The 25780-nt window shown below is 36.4% G+C and overlaps 1 protein-coding gene across 1 annotated transcript in view; it reads right to left on the minus strand.

The window, feature by feature from the left end:
- Window positions 1–25780, minus strand: part of RC3H1 (ring finger and CCCH-type domains 1) — a 91962-nt gene that overhangs the window by 14983 nt on the left and 51199 nt on the right. The window contains exons 6-11 of the mRNA XM_068541281.1: window positions 15086–15286; window positions 11003–11135; window positions 6031–6149; window positions 4568–4680; window positions 1525–1806; window positions 996–1210 (exon numbers count right to left, since the gene is read on the minus strand). Of these exons, the coding sequence (XP_068397382.1) occupies window positions 996–1210; window positions 1525–1806; window positions 4568–4680; window positions 6031–6149; window positions 11003–11135; window positions 15086–15286 (1063 nt within the window). The remainder of the gene's footprint in view (window positions 1–995; window positions 1211–1524; window positions 1807–4567; window positions 4681–6030; window positions 6150–11002; window positions 11136–15085; window positions 15287–25780) is intronic.

Consider the following 25780-nt stretch of genomic DNA (forward strand, 5'->3'; position numbering starts at 1 on the left):
AATGGAGAACACCTTGAATCTATCCCGGTTTAAAAAACAATAGCACTATACTGTTTCTGACAGAGAGAGTCAACACTTTAGTTTAAAAATCGTTGTTTATTTTTTCACATGAATTACATTATGTGAAACCTCAATCAAGTCCTCTCCTCATTCTCCATACCTGGTATATTATTAAAACTGGCTAATTTTCCACATTTGTCTATTTTCTCAAATACTTTCTTTTTTCCCATCACACTAATCCAGACCTCAACAGTCACACCTGGATTAACAACGAGTCTCCTTACTCCTCCTTTACTCTAGACTCTCATCTTTACAATCCATTTGTAAATTTTCCTTTCTATTCCCAATACCTCTACTTAGGGCATCCTTCCACAAAGTCTTTTGATTCCTCAAGTTCTCAATGATCTTCCTTGAGTCTTGCAGTTAATTTCTACCACAGTAATATTAACTACCACAACTGAACACTTCATTTTAAACACATATATAGATATATATACTCTCACACATATAGTTTTCTATTCTTTACTAATACTGATTCTATACTATAAACTATCTAAAAGTATGTATTTGCATTTTTTCATATATATTACAGGGCCTAGAAAAAAATTAGGTGACAACTGAAAGCAAAAAAATGTACTGTGTGTTTAATTTATATCCACTGTAATATTAAATTCTTTTCTCGTACTCGAAGAAAATTTTGGTCAGGAAAATATATACGGCCTCAGCAAATTTCCACTGTCTACTTGGATGACTTACTTCTATAAATATGTAAACATATTTAATATACAACTGCTTTTACCAGTTAGGGCAAATTACTTTTCATAGCTTTGCTACTTCATTTATTTCATACTATTTAGCTGATCATATAACCTCGGTTTTTTCCAAGTATTAAAAAAAGCATTTATTTATTTTGAGATTACTGAAAATATGATCACTCTTGAAATCATTCTCATACCTTCTAAGAAAAGTGAGTGACATAAGTGAAAGATCATTACCCTGCTGATAAGGTGCTGGTTCAAATGGTGGAGCAGCTCCTCGAGGATCCTGGTAATAAACATCTGCCTGTTGTGCTGGATATAACTGAGAACCTCGCGGTACCATCTGAAGTGATTTGGTGACAGGCATAGGGGGCAGGTCTGTTGGCCCTCTTGGAGGTACAGGATGTGGATTAACAGGCAAGGCAGAAATACTCTTAGGGACAGATTCTAGCCTATGGGAGCAAGATTCTGCAAGTCAAGTTTAAGGTCTTGAAAATACTTCTAATGTACACAAATTGTTAAACGTAAAAAAAATTGCCACAATTTGGGAAACTGGTTTCTTCCAACAGCCATTTCTTCTACAAAATTTGCAAACTTTGATCTTATGTCACCTATGCTAATTGTTTTCTCAAAAATCACTGGCACAGGAAATAGAAGTAAAAAACAACAAAATAAGCCCCCCAAAACAAAGCATTGATTATTCCTTCTTCCTTCTACTTTATGTCTATAAAGAAACTTTAAATAAAAGTTAGGAAAAACAACGTACAGGTCAGGAGGGGATCCAGGGGCACTACTGCTCAGGTGATCTATCTTTCCTGGTTTCAGACTAGAATCGTAGCTGGGGTCTGTCCCTCGTGGAATCAGCTGTGTTACTGTATTCCCTGCTGATACAATTCCATTTGGCAGAGCAGGGGTTTTTCTGCTAGGCAGATCCACTGCACCTTCATCCGGAAGGATAGCTGTTGAAGGCAGGCCCACCTCATTAAGTTGACCCAAAGAGGCACTCAGGGGTCTTCTGGGAACCAGGCGTTTGTTCATTTTACGAAATCTATATAAAAAGCAAAGGCACACATCAAAAACCAAAACTGTAAAAGCAAAAGCAAAAATCAAGAACTAAAATGTATTTAAGAAATGGATACAAAAGGAAAGGATTCCAAGCACATCATTTTCTAGAAATTCTCTTGAAACACTGGCTCTAGCTATCAACTTAAAAACTTGTGTATGTGTATACACACACACACACACACACAAACACACACACTTTGGGGTAAGGGGCGGGGGGTGGACCACCCATTAGGGGTAACCACTGTTAACAGCTTGGTATATAATACAGATTTTTCCACTCCATACACTGGCTTAATATTCTTAGATTTGTTAAGATTATAAATTACAGAAATAGGGTCATATATGGCTGCACAGTAAATATTTTCCTCTACTTCATAATCTTAAATATTTCTTTGTCAGTACATTTTAGGTTGTCCCTAATTTTTTGCTATTAAAACAATGTAGTAACAGAAAATTATGTACATGTACTTTGCACTCGTGTGAATAACCAAAAGCAGAATTATTAAGTCTAATGTATGCACGTTAGAAATTCTTATAATGCTCCAAAGCTATAACTACTACCGATTAACAAGAAAAGGCTTTTTTCAATATCTCATTAAACACTGGCTAGCCTCAGTCTTTGACAATTTGACAGTTCAAAAATATAAAGTTTTATTTTACTTTACATTTCTTTAACAATTCATGATATTGAACATAGTTTCACATGTTTGCTGGCCATTAGTGTTTTTTCTGTGAATTGCTTATTTACATGATCCATATATCTACTGGTTCTTCTCTTTCTTACAGATTTGTAGGAGCTCATTTTATGTTACGGATATCAGCCTTTTCTATGTCATTTCCCCACTTTTTTTTTTTTTAAGTTTGTGGTGTTTGGGCCATTATCTTAACTTTTTAATTTTCACGTAATCAAATTTATTGATCTTCTCCTTTATAGATGCTAGGTGTCATTCTTAAAAAATCCTTCCTACTGTAAGATTATATAACAACAAAAATTTCTAAGTACTCTATAGTTTCCTTTTAAAACATTTAAATCTCTGATAAATTTATAATTTGTTTTGGTGTAAAGGTAATAATCCAGCCCTATTTTTCAAATGGATAGAGTTGTTTCATCGTCATGTTTTTTTGTTATTGATGTGAAATGCCACCTTTTGCACATATGCTGAGTTCCTATATGTATCTGGAACTCTTTCTAGATTTTCTATTGTATTTCATTGGTCTATCTATTCCTATGCTAATACCACAGTCTTTATACTTACTTTAGCTCATAAAACAGGTTAATAGTTATTAGTCTAGCCCCTGTTGAAGACCTTTTTTACCCAAAATTTTCCTGGCTATTGGCATATTTTTTCTCCCAAATGAATGATTCTGTTAGGTTCCCAAAATCATCACGTTAAGATTCTAATTGGGATTTCACTGAACTTACTGTTTAAGAGGAAATAAAACCTTTATAATGCCAAGTGTTATCCAAGAACACAGTATGCTTCTTCATTTATTCAACTCTTCTCTTATGTTCCTATGTAGTTTACTAATTCAATTCAATAGATCCTGGATATTTCTTATTAGTTTATTATTTGGTGTTTATCTTTTTTTGTTTTTGTTGTTAACGCGAAAGGGATTTTAATGTCACCTTACTTTTTAACTGGTTATGTTTCCCTCTCTAGTTTATATGAGAGTACTTCATTTTTGTAAACTAATTTTTTGATTTGCTACCTTACTAAATTCTTGTTTCTCGTTTCTAGTATTTCTCTTGAGTATTCCCATTTAATGATTTCGGCTATTTCATTCTGTTTACATACATTAGCTACAACTTCCAGAATGTTAAATAACATTTTTTACTAGTAGAAAATTTTCCCTTACTCTTGTCTGTAACAAGACTGAATCTAATAAACTAATACCAATTAAGCATCATGCTATCATGCTGGCTTTTGATTTGAGATTTAATTATCATGTTGGGAAAACATCTATGTTTTTGTTCTACTAAGGGATCTTGATCTATCACGGACATCGGATATTATTCAAATGCCTTTTGGCATCTTTGGATATGACCACGTGGTTATCATACCCATTCTTCTCTAACCCAGAGTAATTATATTATGCTACCTTTGCACTTAGTAATGGTGTCTATTTTAATGTATTACTGAATTCTAAGTTTTAATATTTGGGATTTTAAAAATATTAATGTGTGAGATGAATTTGTAGTTTTCTTTAATTGTGCTTTGTCAAATTTACTGTCAGCGTTATACTGGTTTTATAAAACAATTAAGAAGCTTTTCCTTTCTTTCTACTATGTGCTGGCAATTTAACATCACTGAAATTATCTGGTCCTTGAAATTTGAAATAATCTGTGAAAATGAGCCAGGCAATAAATAATTTCTTGAATAGAGCAAAGGGCAAATTTTTCCATTGGAAATGCATTATGCAGTTAGTTAAAATCAATCAGTTAAAGTTGATGAAAATTCTTAGACTTTTAATTGGGGGGGTATAGTGAAAATGAGTCACTTTTAGATTCAGTTAACCACAAGTAGCTTCCTACTTGTAGGTACAATGTAATGAAAGGTGAAGAAACTGCTTTGGTTTTCTTTTTTAAAATTCTGTATTACTTTCTAAACATTTCCTATTCATCAAAGGGAATGCAACTACATCTTTTCATATTTCTCAATGGCAGCAAATTATTCTACTTAATAATTCTATCTTATTCCCTAACAAATTACTGGAAGGTTGAGTCTGATGACTTTCACACTTACTTTTCCAGTTCCTCCTGTGAGTGTGCAAATGTACAGCTGGCCCCACGAGGGCATCCTCCTCTCTGCTTCATGTCTCGACACATGTATGTTTTATACTTGCTATGCTGTGGAGGCTACGACCAAAATTAAAACATTAGCCATAAAAAAAAAAAATGTAAATCTTGCATTGCCATTTTAGGATCTTAATAATCTAGATGAATAATTCAGACTAGCTCATACACTTATCTAGACTGCCCAGAGAAAAGTCCTGGAAAGTGTGCAAAATAAATTACTTAAAAAAAAAAGTAGTCCTGATTTTTCTGATATGCTGATATTAACTGTCAAACATGTAACATCACATAAATTCTTGATTCAATCTCATGAGAGCTCTATGATCTTCTTTCCAACGTTTTACAGTGGACAAGCAAACCACTGGAGATTAGGACTTTCAAATATTTAAACTGTCTCCTAATATTTGTTGTGGACAATGTTCAATATAGCTATACTTACAATTATGTTTCCTTATAACACACTACAAATCTACAAGAGGCAGAACTTAAAAGTTAATATTATTTTTGTAGCATTCTTCATGATGTCTAATGGAACAGGGAGTTAAAAGTAAGTTTTTAATTTTCGAAATTTCTTAATCATAAAATAAAGTCCTGATCTGTGCTTAGATTGGGAAAAGCATATCCATATTATTCTACTAGGACACTTTTAATATTTCTTACTTTTAAAGAAAAAAGGAATATTGAATAATCTATTGTTAATATTTACTGAGCCAGATAAATTAATAACAAAGTTTTAATTTCTCAAGCTTACTACTACAAAATAAAAGATGTACTGAACCTAACATAAATTCTGAGGGCAAAAGGAAATTATTGGGAGTAAAATTAAAAACTCTAGCCATAACACAGGCTATTATATTTTACTGCCATATATTTCATCTAAAAATACCTGACGAAAATTTGGCCCACTGTCATAACAGACATTATGAATGAAAAATATCTGAATGCTAATGCAGAAAAAGCATTTACAAAATATGTGAACAGTACTGGAGAGATACAGCATTAGCACTGAAAAGTGATATCTACTGTCAAACTGAAATGTAATAGTAACCAAAGAGAATAATTTTATATAAATGGAATAACCTTTAGCAAGAATCAAATGCTGCTGTATCCAATGTGAAAAGTGACTCCAGCACATTAGACCAACAAGGATTATTTAATTTCAATGTTGTCACATAAAATTACTAGGCTAATCCAATAAACTGGCTGCTAACCATTCTAAACTATAAATCTTATAATTTTTGTTACATTCTTCATGATGTCTAATGGAACAGGGAGTTAAAAATAGGTTTTTATTTTAGTTTAATTTCTAGTTTTTACAGAGTCTAAAAAGATTCACGTCATCCTGTTGGCTTTGCTTTTATCTGTAAGGATAGACACAGTGGCTTACTTCTAAGTTTCAAACATCTCCCTTACCTGCTGCTGATCTGCTCCTTTTTTGCTGTGATTCTGGATATAATCAACCAACCCGTGTACCACTGTACGCACAGCAACCAGCCCATTTTCTAGCTGTTCCCAAGTAGGAGGAGGAGCATCTACACAACAAATTAAAAACATTTTCAGACTATGTTATTCAATGTTCTGCCCAATATTAAATTAGTAAAGGAGTGTCAGCACTTTAGTGAAATCAAGTTAAGCTTCATACAGCTATTCATGAAATAGCTTATTCACCTAAACATCATCTTAAAGGAATAAATATATCCTTTTAAAGCAGGGGTTACAATCTAAAATAACTTCAGGGACAGTGAAGGTAACAAAGGAATTAAATATGACAGATAATAAACGGCAACTGTCATCAGACCCTTAGTGTTGAAAATGGCAATGACGAGTGACAGGGATTGTGTTAAAGAGTATGCCTCACATCTAAGATTATCGTTACTATTCAACTTTAGCTGACTGTTGTTATGTGAAGATGCAAGGCTGACACTGGCAGATACACCACTGTTTCCTAGGGAAAACTGAAATTTGAGATTTTTATGTAAAAATTTCTAGTTTTTGAGTGTTTGCACCTAAAAAATTTAGAGTATAGTGCAGACCAACACTTTGTGGATCAAACAAACTTGACTGTGGACTGCCTACAGTCAGCCAATTTGTAATGTCTATTTTGAAATTCTTTGTAAAGCAAGTATTGCTGAACAGAATGCTTAAAAAATTTAGTAGAAGAGCTATTATATAAAGCAGCTATGCTATACACACTCTTCATTTAGTAAGTACTGTGACTTTATAAAGGAAAAATTAACTGTAAGGCTAAATCTGAAATGTTCTCTAAAAGAAATATAAAATGAAACGAGAACACATATGTAGAAATGACTTCCTGTTGGAACACTCTAAAAAAACTCCTGGGTGATGGCATTTGAACTAGGCTTTGAAAGACAGGTGGAATTTCAACAGGAGAAAAGGATAAAGATGCAGAGAAAGTAAAGAGATCAGTCATACAACAAAGTATTTTAATGAACACCTACTAAGTTCCAGGTATTATTCTAGTTCGGAGGGAAGGAGTAGCAATCAAAACAAAAACCTCTATTCTGTTCAAGGAGAAAAGCCAGATAATAAGATAAACAACCAAAATACAGAGTATTTAGATACTGAGTTGAATAAATAGAGCAAGGAAAGGGAGTGGGCCAGGTATGTGTAAAATTTTAGACGGGGTAGCCTGAAAAGGCCTCTTGGAGAAGGTTACATTTGATTAAAGACCTGAAAGTAGGGTCTGAGTGTGCCTTGTAGATATATTAGGATATATGAAGAGAAAAACATTCTAGGAAAAAGAAAGAATAAGTGCAAAGGCCCTAATATGGGAGTATGCCTGACATGTTCACGGAGGTGAAATCTGGAATGAATGAGGTGGGAAAAGAGTAAAAGAAGTTGGAGAGAGGTAAAGGAAGACCAGATCATGTGACGCCTGGTAGGTCATAGAAAAGACTGGCTTTTACTGAGTGATGGAAAGCACTCGAGAGTTTTTGAGCAGAGGGGTAACAGGATCACTCTGGCTCCTATGCTAGAACCAGACAGACAACAGAAGGCTATTCCATAATCTATGAAGAGGGATGACGGGGGTAGCAGTGAAGGTGATAAGTAGATGGATTCCTAATGGATTTTAAAGATAAGGCCTACACGATATACTGATAGATTAGATGTACCTTATGAGAGAAAGACGAGTTGATGGTATCTCCAAGGTGTCTGGACTGAGGAAATGGAAGGATGAAGTTGCCACTAATAGGAATGGTGGGTGGGTGGGCGGGGGACAGGGGATGGAACTCACTTTTGGACAGACTACTTTTGAAATTCTTATTAGATATTCAAGTAGAGCTATTGGATATTGAGCAGGCAGGTGGATACACAAAAGAATTCAGGAAGAAGGTCTAGACTGTATACACTATGTTACACAGATTCTAAAACACCATGAACTGTAACACATACCATTATTTTACGTGCTACCAAAATGGAAAAGATTGCTAATTATCACCTGTCATTGATAATACAAATGCAGCCCAGTTTAGGAAATGCTAAAATCTGAAAAAAAAATGTGAGCTTCAGAATTGACGAAATACAGTAAATGTGTGAGTCATATAAATAATATTTAAAGCAATGAGACTTTAAAGACACTACATGAGACTACCCGGGCAATGAGTATAAATAGAAAAGAGACACAAGGATTAAATTCTGGAAGCACTTCAAGGGTTACAGGCTATGGGGAAAAAAAGGTGAGACGCTATGGGAAAAAAACAAAAAAAAGTTTAGAGCCTATGGAGATGAGAAGAAATCAGCAAAAGAGGCTGAGAAGGAGGATTCAATAAAGTAAGAAGAAAACTAGGAGAGTGTGGTGGCCTGGAAGTTAAAAGAGTGGTACAAGGAGTAGAGAGTAAACAACAATGTTAAATGTTGCTAACAGGTCAAACACAAAGAGAACCAAGAATTGACATTTGGAATTAGCTGCATGGAAGTCACTTGTGACTTTGACAAAAGCAATTTTGATTGAGTGGTAGAGATAAATGCCTGATAGGACTGCATTCAAGAGAGTGTTATAAAAAGGAGAGAATTGGAATCATAGGTAGATGACAAAGGTGTCAAAAGTGGGTTTTGATGAGAGGAACAATAAAATGTTTGTATGCTGATAGAGCTACTCTAGTAGAGAAAGAAAACTGATGACACAAGAAACAGATGATACTGGAAGGATATATTTGACAAGATGATATTGGTACATGAGGAGAGAGGGTGGCCTTAGCTAGAAGTTTATCCACTATTACACAAGGAGAGTAGAATATATTGGCACAGGAGTAGGTAGATAGATCAGTGTTGATGAGGTAGTGAGCTTGTGAAGTGCTCTTCTGATTGCTCAGAATGGGGGGGGGGGGGGGGGGGGGGGGGGGGGGGGGGGGGGGGGGGGGGGGGGGGGGGGGGGGGAGAGAGATACGCGCTATCTCAGAGTTTCCCTGGCAGTCCAGGGGTTAAGACTCTGTCCTTCCACTGCCCTGGGCCTGGGTTTGACCCCTGGCCAGGGAACTAAGATCCCATATGCCGTGTGGCACGGCCAAAAAAAATAAATAATTTTTAAAAAGTAATAAAATAAAAACATAAGCGATTTTGGTAATAAATTTGATTAAGCGATTTTGGTAATAAATTTACTACTCTGAATGTCATGGTCAAGAGTTCCAAACCTTATTCTATAAGCAAAGGGGTGTCACTAAAAGTTTATGAGTGTAAAATAAGATCTGAGATGTGATTCATTTTGCAGCAGTAAGTAGACTAGAAGGAAGAATTAAGAGTAGAGAAAAATGAAAGGCGTTCAGTCTCAGGAAAAGGAATGAGGCCCTCAACTGAGGCAGTATTAATAGGCATGGAATAGAGGGATATTGTGAAAGAACAGATAAATCCTGTTGTCTTGGGCTTCCCTGGTGGCGCAGTGGTTAAGAATCCATCTGCCAATGCAGGGGACACGGGTTCGAGCCCTGGTCCGGGAAGATTCCACGTGCCGCGGAGCAACTAAGCCCGTGCACCACAACTACTGAGCCTGCGCTCTAGGGCCTGTGTGCCACAACTACTGAGCCCACATGCCACAGCTACTGAAGCCCATGTGCCTACAGCCCGTGATCCGCAACAAGAGAAGCCACCACAATGAGAAGCCCACGCACCGCAACGAAGAGTAGCTCCCACTCGCCACAACTAGAGAAAGCCCATGCACAGCAATGAAGACCCAATGCAGCTTAAAAAAAAAAAAAAAAAAAAAAATCCTGTTGTCTGAAATGGTATGTAGAGCAAGTGAAAGGAAAAGATATGAGGTAAGACAAAAGACTCAAGTTTTAAGCTTACATACCTCAGAGAATGAGCTCATTTACAGAGAAAGGGAAGACAGGAGGAAGAGCAGGTATCAAGGGAAGATGAGTTTGTTTTGAAACACACTAAGGAGAGGAGAGGATACGGAATCTCAGAAAGCATTTGGGAAAGTAGGTCTGGAGTGATGAAGAGATAGTAGTGATAGAGATATTTGGGAGTCTATTATCTATAAAGGAATAATACCTGATGCTGAGAATGAATGACCATCATCATCAACAGAAGAGCGCAGAAAAAACAAAATTCCAAGAACACAACCAGCCTACTCCTTAGGAGGCAGAAGAAGAAAGAGTGGTCAAAATACGACAGAACCAGCATTCAGACAGGCCAGAAGAGAATCATAAGACTACAGAAAGATAAGGTATCAGGAGAGTTTCTATATCAAGGAAGTGGTCAACAATATTATCAAATGCTGAAGACAAATCAAGTTATTTAAGGACCGAGGAGAAATCTTTGGAACTAGAAACTAGGAAATTACTAGGGAATGCTAAGAATTTTAGTTCAGTAGTAGGAATAAACACAGTGACAGCAATAGGATATAAGCTAACACACCCTAGATGTAAGTATTAAGTGAAAAATGAAGGTTGGGTGACTTTCAGGTCAAGGAGAAGGAACAGGAAATGGCTGGACAAAGTAGACACACAAGGGAGGATATGTGACAGAACAAGATTATTGCAGAGAAAGTAAAGTTGGGACCAAAAAAATGCAACTAAGGACATATGATACAGAAAAAATGAGAAAACTTGAGTTTTGTCAAAAGAGATGAAATTGGTAAAAATAGAGCACAATTTGTGATGAGAGAGGGAGGAAACATAAAGGATCCCAGAGGGAACCTATTTTGCTGGTAAAGTGAGCAGCACAGTAAAAAGTATTAAATAAATATTAGTTGAAGTAATAAAGAGACAGACAAGATTGGGGCCAGAAACTTAAATACTATAGAAAAGATTTGGAATTACTACTCTGGGAAATTCTAGAGAAATGTAACAAAAGATAATTAAAAGACTCACCCAATAGCACTAAGGCACATATAGGATAGCCCGTTAATTTCCCCTGGGCTTACCTGGACTAGGGTCAATGTTTGCTAATAGCTCCAAATGGGGTCTTAGTCGATTCAAGTTTGCTGGATCTCCAGTCCTCTGGAGAGCAATTGTTAGTTCCTGAACACTTTGTGCAAAAGAGGCTGGGGTCTGCAACTTAAAAAAAGATAAATGTTAACTTCCCCCAAAGACCAGATAATCCTTTTAAAATAAAGATTATTTACAATATCACAACCATTTTTGCAATTAATTATATTTAATTTTTATCTTCCCACACATCCCATGCTCTGGCCAGACTGGGTCACTTGTTACTTGAACAAACCCTGCACTTCTCTGCATCCACAGGTTGGTATATTGTATACTCTCTTCCCTCTGCCATCACATTCCTCAAATGTGAGATCTTTCTCACCTCCTCAATTTGGAAATACTCTTTACATCTCCAGTTCTTACAATACTGTGTTACTTTGGCTCTTGGGGTCTTTCCAAATAATTGAAATTTGGAAATACAGTCTAGAGATAATGCTATACAACAGCACAAACAATGAAACTGTACTCAAACTGTGTTTGAATTCAAGTTCTGTTATGGACCAAAGATTATGACATCAGATATAACCTTTACAGACTCTATCTGAACTCCATCTGTTGTATGGACTAAATAATTTGAGAAGTTCATTCCAGTTCAAAAAATCCTATACTGGTTTGGGATTCTTGGAAGCTAACAGGTTGTGTATTTTCCTAAGGCTTAATGACACACATACTTGCACTAACTCCCCTAAGCTGGTCAATACATATGACCTGTAAAGTAAAAAACCTGGTTATGTGATACTAACTAAGGGTTCTTACTTGGAAACATTTAGATCTCTATGTAGTTTATTAATATAGATGAGGGCTGCTCTCACTTTTGAGACTGACTGCATTCGGCCTATGGAATGTGTATCTCTCTAAATAAACTCACTTTCACTTAAAAAAAAAAAAAATATATATATATATATACATGTGGAACTTTTTCTCCCCCAAAGGTCATTCTAAAAGGTAAATTTTTAAAAAGCATACATTTTAAAAAACATGGAATAACACAACTAATCATTAAAATGCTGGCATGTCTTTATTCAATTTTTTCATCTTTGCATGTTTTTCATACACTTATGATCAGCTATTTATAAACTTATGGATTTGCCTACCATTAATATTATAACAAAGGTATTTTAAAAATACCTAACCATTTTTATTATGAAATACTTCAAAGTAACTAATATAATAATACCCATGTATCTACCACTGAGACTTAACAAAAATATTTCACTAACTTTTTTTAAAGAGAAATCAAATGCTACTTAGTAGCTGAAGAGAGTATCTGTCCTGACATGACCACAATTTTAATGGCCATGTAACAGTGTTCTGAGCAGATATATCGTAACTTCTTTAACCATCCCTTTATTTTATCCTTTGTAAATAATTTAGCAATTAACACCTTTGCATTCATAACCTTTTTGAAAGTTTGGATTATTCCCTTAAAATAAATTCCTGGAAATAGTAGGTTTGGTAAAGTACATGAATATTTTGAGGCTTCACTGACAAATTGTTTCTCAAACGACCTGTAATGCATTTTACAAACCATCAGCAATGAATGAGAGTATATGTTTCTTTATAGTTTAACAGGCAATATTTGGCATGTCACTGCTTTAAATGTATTTATTATTGGCGCCGAATTCTAGCCCATCAATTAGATATACTTCCTGTTTGTGAAGTGTTATTTCATGTTTCTTTGTCTATTAACTTACTAGGGTTATTGCTTTCCTTATCACTTTTAATAAATTCTCCATTTGCACTGTCCAATACAGTAGCCATTAGCAACATATGGCTATTAAAAATTTTAAGTATGTAAAATAAAAGTTTTAGTTCATCAGTTACACAAGTTACACATCAAGTGTTTAACAGGCAAGTGTGTCTCGTGATCACCATATTGGACAATGCATGTATACAGAATATTTTCATTATCACACAAAGTTCTATTGCTCTATATAATAATAAGATGTCACACTGCTAACTTCATTTACCAGATTGTTGTAAGAAGGTTTAGGATATTAAATTCAAATTACTGCTCATGGTGTGAGAAAATTATTGCAGGATATACATCTAGTTATATAGTCCAGTTCAGACAAGAAGGTTAATTTAACCTCCTTGTAGAATTTTCATAAAAGCAAGTCAAGTTTCTCTTCAGAGGTAGAAAGCCACTCCTTTAAAAGATCATGATTAAGGTTATAATCAGTCCACTGCATAATTTCAGGCCTAGGAGTTGCAGGTGAAGTTTTGATAAAGGTATCTATAGGACAGAACAAATAATACACATTATACTGACAATTACACACCATGCAGTTATAAAACATTTCCTAATTCTCCTTTGACATCAACCTTCTACTTATTTCAAGAATTCTACCTTTAGGAATAGCAAAAAAAAAAAAAAAAAAGGGTGGGGTGGGGGGAGAATAGTCTGGAAAGAGGTTTAGTAGTTAACAGCAGGGATTCTAGAGTCAGAATGTCCAAGTTCAAATCCAGCTTTGTCACTTATTACCTATGTGATCCTGGAGAAATGTATTTAATCTCCCTTTGTCTCTGTATAAAAGGAATAATACAGGGCTGTTGAGAAGATTAAATGAATTATTTAAAACCACCAGATAGGAAGCTTTCCCTGGCAGTCCAGTGGATAGGACTTGGCACTTTCACTGCTGTGGCCAGGATTCAATCCCTGGTCAGGGAACTAAGATTCTGCAAGCCACGCAGTGCGGCCAAAAACTGAACTGAACGAAACTATAAACTAAAATAACATAAACTAAACTAAAATAAAATATTCTGAGCAAAGTATTAACGCACTAAAATCAAAAAATAAAATAAAACCACCACACACATACTAAGCTCTCAGTAAGTGTTAAATATTATTTTATTTAGGCTACTCTTACATACTAACTATTTCTTTTTTTTTTTTAATTTATTTATTTAATGTATTTATTTTTGGCTGCTCTAGGTCTTTGCAGCTGCGCGCAGGCCCTCTCCGGTTGCGGCGAGTGCGGGATACTCTTCACCGTGGTGTGCGGGCTTCTCACTGTGGTGGCCTCCCCCATTGTGGAGCACGGGCTCTAGGTGCACGGGCCCCAGCAGTTGTGGCACACGGGCCCAGGTGCTCCGCAGCATGTGGGATCTTCCTGGACCAGGGCCCAAACCCGTGTCCCCTGCACTGGCAGGCGGACTCCCAACCACTGTGTCACCAGGGAAGTCCCGACATTATTTCTTTAAATTAAATGTAAGGTGGATTCTAATGTATAATCATCTCTATGGTTATAAGGATTTAAGATAAAATAGTAAAAATTAAGGTAAATAGTGAAAATTTTAAAAAATTACTGTACATAATATATTTATATTGCACTTTTAAGATTTTTATACAGCACTTTCACATATTTCATGTTGAACTGCAACAAAACCAGTTTAAGTATTACTCTATAGTTTAAAAAGAATTAAATATAACTCAGAGTCAGAAATAATGGGGCCTGACCTAAAATTCATGTGTACTCAAGTGATCTTTTTCATCATAACAAACAACAAAGTAGAAATAAGTTTACTGAAAATTTGATCAAATATAGAATGGTTGGTAACTTATAATGTGAAATTTTTCTGGCTAAGAATCACAAGAAACCTCAATGTATACATCTTGCAGGCCATTAAATGGCTGTTCCAGGAAGACAATAAAGGCGTTTAGAAAATGAATTCAACTAATACAGTGATCAAAACTCAGAAAATAAGAAGGAAGAAAGGCAATGAAAAAATAGATAGGAGACTGTCACAGGAATGTGAGACAGCACTGGATAAAGCATTAAAACTAATTAAATCAAATCTTATATGAACAATGTCAATTATACCTCAATTTAAAAAACCTTTACATGAACAAACTGCTATTATGATGTGACTAGTTATGATATGACACTCAGCTACAGAGAATATAATTTATAAGAGCCTGACATATACAAGATTCACTTAAATATACACTTGTTAAATAAATGAATTACCAAACCTGCATGATTAGTCCAAGAAGTAAGGAACAAAAAAGGGTCTACCTTGTCAATAATGGACTGCATATGAGATTTGTGAGACTGGTCCCCATAAAGCAAAGAGGACCACTGGTCTGGTGCAATTCGTAAGCCTGCTTCCATAGCAATCTGCACTATCTGGGAGTCATGTTCTCGCCGCAGAGCTTCATAGGTTCTAAATTCTTCTTTCAGCTGCATCAAAGAAGAGTCTTCATCACGTTTGGTGACCTAAGAAGACACACGTAATCTCATAATGAGTCAGGTAAGAAACAAACTGGGCTTATACTTTATATGACCAAAGAGAGATATAAAAATACTTCGAAGAGAAGAGAGGGAGTCAAGATGGCGGACTAGGAGGATGCGGAGCTCGTGTCTTGGTACAACTAGGGCACCTACCAGGCACCAGTCCCCTGAGGGGACAGGAGGAACCCCAGCCACTGGGCTGGAGGTCGGGCCTGAGCTCCTGTGGTGGGAGCACCGAGTCCAAACCGCTGGACTAACAGAGAACCTCAGACCCCAGGGAATATTAATCAGGGTGAGGCCTCCTGGAGGTCCTCATCTAGGCACCAAGACCCACTCTACCCAACTGCCTGCAAACTCCAGTGCTTGACCCCTCAGGCAAAACAACCCGTAAGACAGGAATACAGACCTAGCCATCAAAAAAAAAAATTGAAACGACAAAAAAATATGTTACAGACGAAGGAGCAAGGTAAAAACCTACAAGACCAAATAAATGAAGATGAAATACGCGACCCCTGAAAAAGAATTCAGAGTAATGACAGTAAAGATGATCCAAAATCTAGGAAATAGAATGGAGAAAATACAAGAAATGTTTAACAAGGATCTAGAAGAACTAAAGAGCAAACAAACGATGATGAACAACACAATAACTGAAATTAAAAATACTCTAGAAGGAATCAATGGCAGAAAAACGAATAAGTGTGCTGGAAGATAAAATGCGGGAAATAACTGCTGGGGACCAGAATAAAGAAAAGAGAATGAAAAGAATTGAGGACAGTCTCAGAGACCTCTGGGACAACATTACATGCACCAAGATTCGAATTATAGGGGTCCCAGAAGGAGAAGAGAAAAAGGAAAGGCCTGAAAAAATATTTGAAGAGATTATAGTCAAAAACTTCCGTAACATGGGAAAGGAAATAGTCAATCAAGTTCAGGAAGCGCAGAGAATCCCATACAGGATAAACCCAAAGAGAAACACACAGAGACACATATTAATCAAACTATCAAAAATTAAACACAAAGAAAAAATATTAAAAGCAGCAAGGGAAAAGCAACAAATAACATAAAAGGGAATCCCAGTAAGGTTAACAGCTGATCTTTCAGCAGAAACTCTGCAAGCCAGAAAGGAGTGGCAGGACATATTTAAAGTGATGAAAGGGAAAAACCTACAACCAAAATTACTCTACCCAGCAAGGGTCTCATTCAGATTTGACATAGAAATCAAAAGCTTTACTGACAAGCAAAAGCTGTGAGAATTTGGCACCACCAACCAGGTTTACAACAAATGCTAACGGAACTTCTCTAAGCAGGAAACACAAGAGAAGACAAAGACCCACAAGAACAAACCCAAATCAATTAAGAAAATGGTAGTAGGAACATACATATCGATAATCACCTTCAATGTAAATGGATTAAAAGCTCCAACCAAAAGACACAGAGTGGCTGAAAGGATACAAAAACAAGACCCTTACATATGGTGTCTACAAGAAACCCACTTCAGACCTAGGGACACATACAGACTGAAAGTGAGGGGATGGAAAAAGATATTCCATGCAAACGGACATCACAAGAAAGCTGGAGTAGCAATACTCATATCAGATAAAATAGACTTTAAAATAAAGATTGTTACAAGAGATAAGAAAGGACACTACATAATGATCAAGGGATCAATCCAAGAAGAACACATAACAATTATAAATATTTATGCACCCAACATAGGAGCACCTCAATACACAAGGCAAATACCAACAGCCACAAAAGGAGAAATCGACAGTAACAAAAGAAAAGTGCGGGACTTTAACAGCCTACTTACACCAATACACAGATCACCCAGACAGAAAATAAGTAAGGAAACAGAAGCTTTAAATGACACAGGCCATACAGACTTAACTGATATTTTTAGGACATTCTGCCCGAAAGTGGAAGACTACACTTTCTTCTCAAGTGCACACAGAACGTTCTCCAGAATAGATCACATCTTGGGTCACAAATCAAGCCTTGGAAAATTTAAGAAAACTGAAATCATATCAAGCATCTTTTCTGACCACAACACTATAAGATTAGAAATCAACTGCAGGAAAAAACAATTAAAAACACAAACACATGGAGGCTAAACAGTGTGCTGCTAAATAACCAAGAGATCACTGAAGAAATCAAAGAAGAAATAAAAAAATACCTAGAAACAAGTGACAATGCAAACAACGACCCAAAACCTATGGCACAAAGCAAAAGCAGTTCTAAGAGAGAAGTTCATAGCAATTCAAGCTCACCTCAAGAAACAAGAAAAATCTTCAATAAACAATTTAACCTTACACCTAAAGCAACTAGAAAAAGAAGAACAAAGAAAATGCAAAGTTGGTAGAAAGAAGAAATCATAAAGATAAGAGCAGAGATAAATGAAATGTAAACAAAGAAAACTATAGCAAGGATCAATAAAACTAAAAGTTGGTTCTTTGAGAAGATAAACAAAATTGATAAACCTTTAGCCAGACTCATCAAGAAAAAAAGGGAGAGGAATGAAATCACTAAATTAGAAATGGAAATGGAGAGATTACAACTGACACCACAGAAACACAAAACATCGTTAAGAGACTACTACAAGCAACTATATGCCAATAACATGGACGACCTGGAAGAAATGGACAAATTCTTGGAAAAGTACAACTTTCCAAGATTGAACCAGGAGGAATTAGAAAATATAAACAGATTAATCACAGATAATGAAACTGTAATTAAAAATTTTCCAACAAACAAAAGTCCAGGACCAGATGGCTTCACAGGTGAATTCTATCAAACATTTAGAGAAGAGTTAACACTCATCCTTCTCAAACTCTTCCAAAAAACTGCAGAGGGAGGAACACTCCCAAACTCACTCTACGAGGCCACCATCACCCTGATGCCAAAACCAGACAAATATATCACAAAAAAAGAAAATTATAGACCAATATCATTGATGAATACAGAGGCAAAAATCCTCAACAAAATACTAGCAAACAGAATCCAACAGCACATTAAAAGAACCATACACCATGATCAAGTGGGATCTATCCCAGGGATGCGGGGATTCTTCAATATACGCAAATCAATCAATGTGATACACCATGTTAACAAATTGAAGAATAAAAAATCACATGATCATCTCAATAGATGCAGAAAAAGCTTTTGACACAATTCAACACCCATTTCTGATAAAAACTCTCCACAAAGTGGGCATAGAGGGAACCTACCTCAACATAATAAAGGTCACATACGATAAACCCACAGCAAACATCATTCTCAATGGTGAAAAACTGAAAGCATTTCCTGTAGGATCAGGAACAAGACAAGGATGTTCACTCTCACCACTATTATTCAACATAGTTCTGGAAGTCCTAGCCATGACAATCAGAGAAGGAAAAGAAATAAAAGGAATACAAATTGGAAAAGAAGTAAAACTGTCACTGTTTGCAGATGACATGATACTATACATGGAGAATCCTAAAAATGCCACCAGAAAACTGCTAGAGCTAATCAATGAATTTGGTAAAATTGCAGGATACAAAATTAATGCACAGAAATCTCTTGCATTCCTATACACTAATGATGAAAAATCTGAAAGTGAAATTAAGGAAACACTCCCATTTACCATTGCAACAAAAAGAATAAAATACCTCGGAATAAACCTACCCAAGGAGACAAAAGACCAGTATGCAGAAAACTATAAGACAATGATGAAAAAAATTAAAGATGACACCAACAGATGGAGAGATATACCATGGTCTTGGATTGGAAGAATCAATATTGTGATAATGACTACACTACCCAAAGCAATCTACAGATTGAATGCAGTCCCTATCAAATTACCAATGGCATTTTTTACAGAACACAAAAAATCTTAAAATTTGTATGGAGACACAAAAGACCGTGAATAGCCAAAGCAGTCAGTCTTGAGGGAAAAAAACGTAGCTGGGGGAATCAAGACTCCCTGACTTCAGACTATACTACAATGCTACAGTAATCAAGACAATATGGTACTGGCACAAAAACAGAAATATAGATCAATGGAACAGGATAGAAAGCCCAGAGATAAACCCACGCACATATGGTCAACTAATCTATGACAAAGGAGTCAAGGATATACAATGGAGAAAAGACAGCCCCTTCAATAAGTGGTGCTGGGAAAACTGGACAGCTACATGTAAAAGAATGAAATTAGAACACTCCCTAACACCATACACAAAAATAAACTCAAAATGGATTAGAGACCTAAATGTAAGACCGGACACTATAAAACTCTTAGAGGAAAACATAGGAAGAACACTCTATGACATAAATCACAGCAAGATCTTTTTTGATCCACCTCCTAGAGTAATGGAAATAAAAACAAAAATAAACAAATGGGACCTAATGAAACTTAAAAGCTTTTGCACAGCAAAGGAAACCATAAACAAGACGAAAAGACAACCCTCAGAATGGGAGAAAATATTTGCAAACGAATCAACGGACAAAGGATTAATCTCCAAAATATATAAACAGCTCATGCAGCTCAATATTAAAAAAAACAAACAACCCAATTGAAAAATGGGCAGAAGACCTAAATAGACATTTCTCCAAAGAAGACATACAGATGGCCAAGAAGCACATGAAAAGCTGCTCAACGTCACTAATTATTAAAGAAATGCAAATCAAAACTACAATGAGGTATCACCTCACACCAGTTAGAATGGGCATCATCAGAAAATCTACAAACAAGAAATGCTGGAGAGGGTGTGGAGAAAAGGGAACCCTCTTGCACTGTTGGTGGGAATGTAAATTGATAAAGCCACTATGGAGAACAGTATGGAGGTTCCTTAAAAAACTAAAAATAGAATTACCATATGACCCAGTAATCCCACTACTGGGCATATACCCTGAGAAAACCATAATTCAAAAAGACACATGCACCCCAATGTTCACTGCAGCACTATTTACAACAGCCAGGTCATGGAAGCAACCTAAATGCCCACTGACAAACGAATGGATAAAGAAGATGTGGTATATATATACAATGGAATATTACTCAGCCATAAAAAGGAACGAAATTGGGTCATTTGTAGAGTCGTGGATGCATCTAGAGACCGTCATAACAGAGTGAAGTAAGTCAGAAAGAGAAAAACAAATATCGTATATTAACGCATATACGTGGAACCTAGAAAATGGTACAGATGAACCGGTTTGCAGAGCAGAAATTGAGACACAGAAGGAGAGAAAAAACATATGGACACCAAGGGGGGAAAGCAGCAAGGGGTGGGGGTGGTGGTGTGATGAAGCAGGCGATTGGGATTGACATGTATACACTGACGTGTACAAAATGGATGACTAATAAGAAAAATAAATAATTAAAAGAAACAAACAAAAATAACGGATTTTTGAATGAATAAAAGGATTATATATGGACTGATATGTGTAATATATGTGAAATACAAAAAAAGTTAACTGGAGCATCTAGGTGGTGGGTATATGGGTGTTCTCCATGTAATTATTTAAACTTTTATGTTTTAAAATTTTTATAGTAAGATGTTGAGGAGAAAAGAGCATTTAGATGTTTCCTTCCTACAGACTTTGCATTTAAAAAAATTAATTCCAAAACACCTGTGTTGCTGCTATTGTGATGTAATCTTTTCTTCTGTATGTCTTCTAACGAGATGCAGCTTGCATAAACGTGAGTGCTACTGGTTTCTGTATTTTAACTTTTGTATCCAGCCACCTTATTGAATTTTTTTTGCTTATAATAGTTTTTCATCTGATTAATGATCTCCCCAAGTAAGATTATCTTTCTTATTTCTTTCCAATCTGTATAAGCTTTTTTTTTTTTTTTCTCTTGTCTAACTGCATTGGTCAGTACCTCCAAGATAATGTTAAATTATGGAACTCATAGAGGACATCTTTGCCTTGTTTTTTAGCTTTACTGTAAATTCTTCTCATGCTTCCAATGCTGCCTTTTGAATATACGTCTGGAGTCTCCTGTGAATGATTTAGGAGACTCAAGCCTTACTGATGGGACACCCGAACACTTCAATGTGAACGCCCATTTCAAGTTGGCACCATCCAAGCCAGGTTCCAGGAATATGCCCACCCCACTCCTTAAAAAAAAAAAGGGAAAAAATGACTGGACCATCAGGTACAGCTCTACAAACCAACACATATGGCATTTAGAGAATGGACTTCGGGGTCTGATAGACATGGGTTCAAATCTCAGCTCTGCCACTTCTGAGGTATGCGGTGTGAGGGCCACCTCCCCTGCCTGAACCTCAAGTGTCTTTGGGGAATCGAAGGGGACACTGTGAGTCTAGCATCTAGCACACTGAGGCTGTTCTCATTCACCAGCATGGGGGAGGGCAGGGCCTGGTACTCTGCATTGCTAACACAAGAAAGTTTGTAAGCTGGTGGGATATCACATGTGCATAGCAAGTAGTCTGAAAAGACATCCATTAAGCTGAGAGCTGTAGTCACTTCTAAGGAGTGGGATAGAAGGGATATATTCCAGTAGGCTGAATTTATGTAAAGGGAAAGTTTTATATCTGTACCCTGACATACATACAGACGTTTAAAGAAAACCAACCAAGAAACAAAAGTAAATAAAACAGGGGGGCGGGGGGCGGTATGTAAGATGCCAAGGTTGGCAGGAATCCTAGTATGTCTGAGTCCCCTTGACAAGGTCTCTTCCTCCAGTGATGAGACGTGTTCTCCCTCTGAAGGAAGCCCTTGCTGACCCTACACGGAGCAGACCCTGGAGTCAAGATGACCCCACTCCTCCTCTACCCTACTCTCCCACCCTCTTCACACTCTTACTTCTTTTTTTGCTTGAGTTAGTCCTGCTTTAGTTTAGATATCCACACTCCTTTGAAGCCACTTGTCTCAGTAAAGAGCTGCCCACTCCCAGACTCAGTATGTGAATCTTAATTAATCTAAGCTAGGGGCTTTTAATGTAGTCCACAGACCACCCCTACTAAGGGTCCGTGGATGGAATGCATGGGATTCACAATCTTTCATTGGGAAAAAAGAAAAAAAAAAACTATGTCTTTCTTTTCATTAAACTCCAACTGAAATTTAACATTTCCTTCTATTATGAATGTAAGCAACAAACCACAGTATCATTAGCAGTAACTTGTGACTTTGTCACCAATGGAAATCACAAATATTTTCATATCACAAAAGTTATTACACGTATCTCAGAACATTGTTTACCTTCGTCACTACTTAAAAATCATGGTTGTTATTAGATCTGCCACTAGATTTTGCTATTTAGTGCACTAATAAAGAAGCAAGTTTATTCCTGTATGACTTAAAAAATATATTTTTTGATATAGTTGGTTTCTTTTGTAATCTGGTCATTTTATTCTATGCAATTAAATAGAATATTCTGGGAAGGGGTCCCTAGGTTTCACCAGACTGCCAAAGGGGCCCATGGCACAGAAAAGGTGAATAAACCCTGGTCTAAGCCAATGCTGGCAATTCCATTATCTGAGTTGGAGACTACTTAGGAAGTGTCATGTGACCTAGTGTGTCACATTCACAATGAGATGCAATGGGACATCTGTTGGAGGGACAGTGGAGTCCCTCTTGGGAAAGGTTTCTTAAGAGGAGACACAAGGAAGTCAAACTTTCTTCCTCTGCTTCTTAGTGTCTGAGCATGTGAGCTGGGAATTTCTTCCACCATTGGGCAGCCACGTGAAGAGCAGCTGATCCACCTGAGATGCAGAAAAGACTGATGGGAGAAGCCTGGGTTTTTGAGGATGTGGTTGATCTGGTGAATTAGCCAGATAGGAACCTCCCTACTTCTAGACTCCTGTTATCAGTCAATAAATTCCTTAAGATTAAAAAAAAAAAAAAAAACATGTACCACAATGTTCATTGCAGCTCTATTCACAACAGCCAGGACATGGAAGCAACCTAAGTGTCCATCAACAGATGAATGGATTAAAAAGATGTGGCACATATATACAATGGAATATTACTCAGCCATAAAAAGGAACGAAATTGAGTTGTTTGTATTGAGGTGGATGGACCTAGAATCTGTCATACCGTGTGAAGTTAAGTCAGAAAAAGAAAAACATATGCTAACATATGCTAACATATGCTAAAAACGTATGCTAACACATACACATGGAATTTAAAAAAGCGGTACTGATGAACCTAGTGGCAGGGCAGGAATAAAGACACAGACATAGAGAACTGATTTGAGGGCACAGTGGGGGACGGGGAAGCTGGGATGAAGTGAGAGAGTAGCAATGACATATACACACTACCAAATGTAAAATAGGTAGCTAGTGGGAAGCTGCTGCACAGCACATGGAGATCAGCTCGGTGCTTTGTGATGACCTACAGGGGTGGGATAGGGAGGGTGGGAGGGAGGCTCAAGAGGGAGAGGATATGGGGATATATGTATACAAACAGCTGATTAACTTTGTTGTACAGCAGGAACTAACACAACATTGTAAAGCATTTATACTCCCATAAAGATGTGGAATTAAAAAAGAAGAAAATACTCATACAAGTATTCTGAAAAACACCATGCTTCTTCTTCATATCTATGGATTATTACTCTTGGGCTTGCCTGGTATTGAGATAGCTGGTACTCAATAACTGAAAGAGCTTCAGATGCTGGTGTGATTCTAAAGATGACTAATTTGTATTTGGTTTAATTCTCCCTGCAGTTTTGTAGGTTAGGTCACCACCTGAAAGTGCAAATTCTAAGATGCTGTACGACAATGATGATAATATTTTTTAGCAATAAAAATAACTAACATTTATTGAGCACATAGTATGTGCCAGTGTGTTAAGTTACCTTATTAACTGTTATAGTGACATATTAACTCATTTAATTCTTTAAACTTGTTGAGGTAGGTACTAGTGGTATCACCCTTAATAATTCATATTTTAAGTCAAGCTGGATTCAGGCCAAAGCCCTAATAAATCAAAGTAAAAGAATTAATTCTAGTCTAGGATCACCTATATCCTAACATATTTTACAACATTTTTTGCCTTGCTAATCTTTTATTCCCATAAAGACTCAAATTCCTCTATAGAAAATTCCCAATTTTTTTCCCCTCCCATCAAAGAAACAATAGACTATCTTAGTCAGGACTTCCAGGTCATACTGATATATTTTTACTTGTATTCCATTCTTATTATAAGAAGGTCTAACTTAAACTTTGTTAGGTAAGTCCATAGAGAGACCAAACAGATAAACATCAAGAACTATAGTCACAAAAACTAAATATATTTTGCTCCTATTCAAAGGCAAGTCAAAAGACCAAATGTATATGTATATGTATGAAACACCCTCTCAATATACATTAAATCTCATTAAAATGTAGTATATGCTTTCTATATGATGTACTGGTTCCGTGGACTTGGCTCTCAAAACTCTCTTAACTAAAAACACTCAAAGATTTCCAAGAAATGCAATGTCTGAAGTCCTGGAACTGTACTGTACTAAAAATGCCTAGAATTATCCTGCAGCTTGAAAAGGCTTTTCCAATGGAAATAAAAGAGATGCTAAAAAGACCCAGCTAGAACACAGCTATACGGACAAAAACACCTGCAAAGAAAGGAAAATGCTGATTTGAGTTCCATGAAGAAGATGAAATGGGTATTGGCAGACCCTTAATAGAAACTCTGCAACAGTGAATACAGTTTAGGGTACGGACCTATTGTGATGAGAGAAGATGAATCTTTTCATGATTGAGAGTATAGTACAAACTGCCACCAAAAGAAGAAAGCAGGTGGACAATGAAATAAAGGGACATAATCATGACCCAAGTGAAAAATAATAGGATTTTTACATATTCCAATCTTTTTAAAATTACTATTAACGTTTTTAATTAGGATTGAGAAAGGTTCACTTGGGGTATTCTGGCGTTTTTGAGCCCCTTATTCTTCTTCACAGAGGAGGGCTGGATTTCCTTCCCTTTATTTCTTAAGCTTCCTATACTGTATCTATCTGGCGCTGTTAATGGAGAAGTAACACTGGAAGCAGACAGACATTCTGAAATGTATTCTGGATTACACTGTACAGTCAGGTTATTACAACCATTACAACAAATGTGAGTTATTCAGGGACAATCTGGACCAGTTGAGGTTCTGAGAGCTCCAGAGGGACGTAGGGAAAACAAGAGGGGTGGGTACAGACGTGGAATCCACACCCCATTTTCAGTATATAATCTGAGTCTAGAAAGAAACAGAATAATATTGGCATTTAGCTAGAACTTAAAAAAAATTTTTTTAAGTTAAATCTATATGCTCTGTTGCTTTTGTGAACCATTTTATCCTTCTCAAAAAATGACAAGATTAGAATATAGCAGGATGGCTAATGTGGGAGTTTTTTAGTTTCAGTGTCTGATGAGGGAATGTGGTGACCTCCTTATAGCTTGTATGAATTAACAATTTTTTAGAGACATGCTTCCCTGGCCCATGAAGTACTTGTTATGTGTTGTGTCAAAAGCAAGAAGCCCTGATATT

This window comes from Eschrichtius robustus, chromosome 3 (assembly GCF_028021215.1).
Source record: "Eschrichtius robustus isolate mEscRob2 chromosome 3, mEscRob2.pri, whole genome shotgun sequence".
Taxonomy (NCBI): Eukaryota; Metazoa; Chordata; class Mammalia; order Artiodactyla; family Eschrichtiidae; genus Eschrichtius; species Eschrichtius robustus.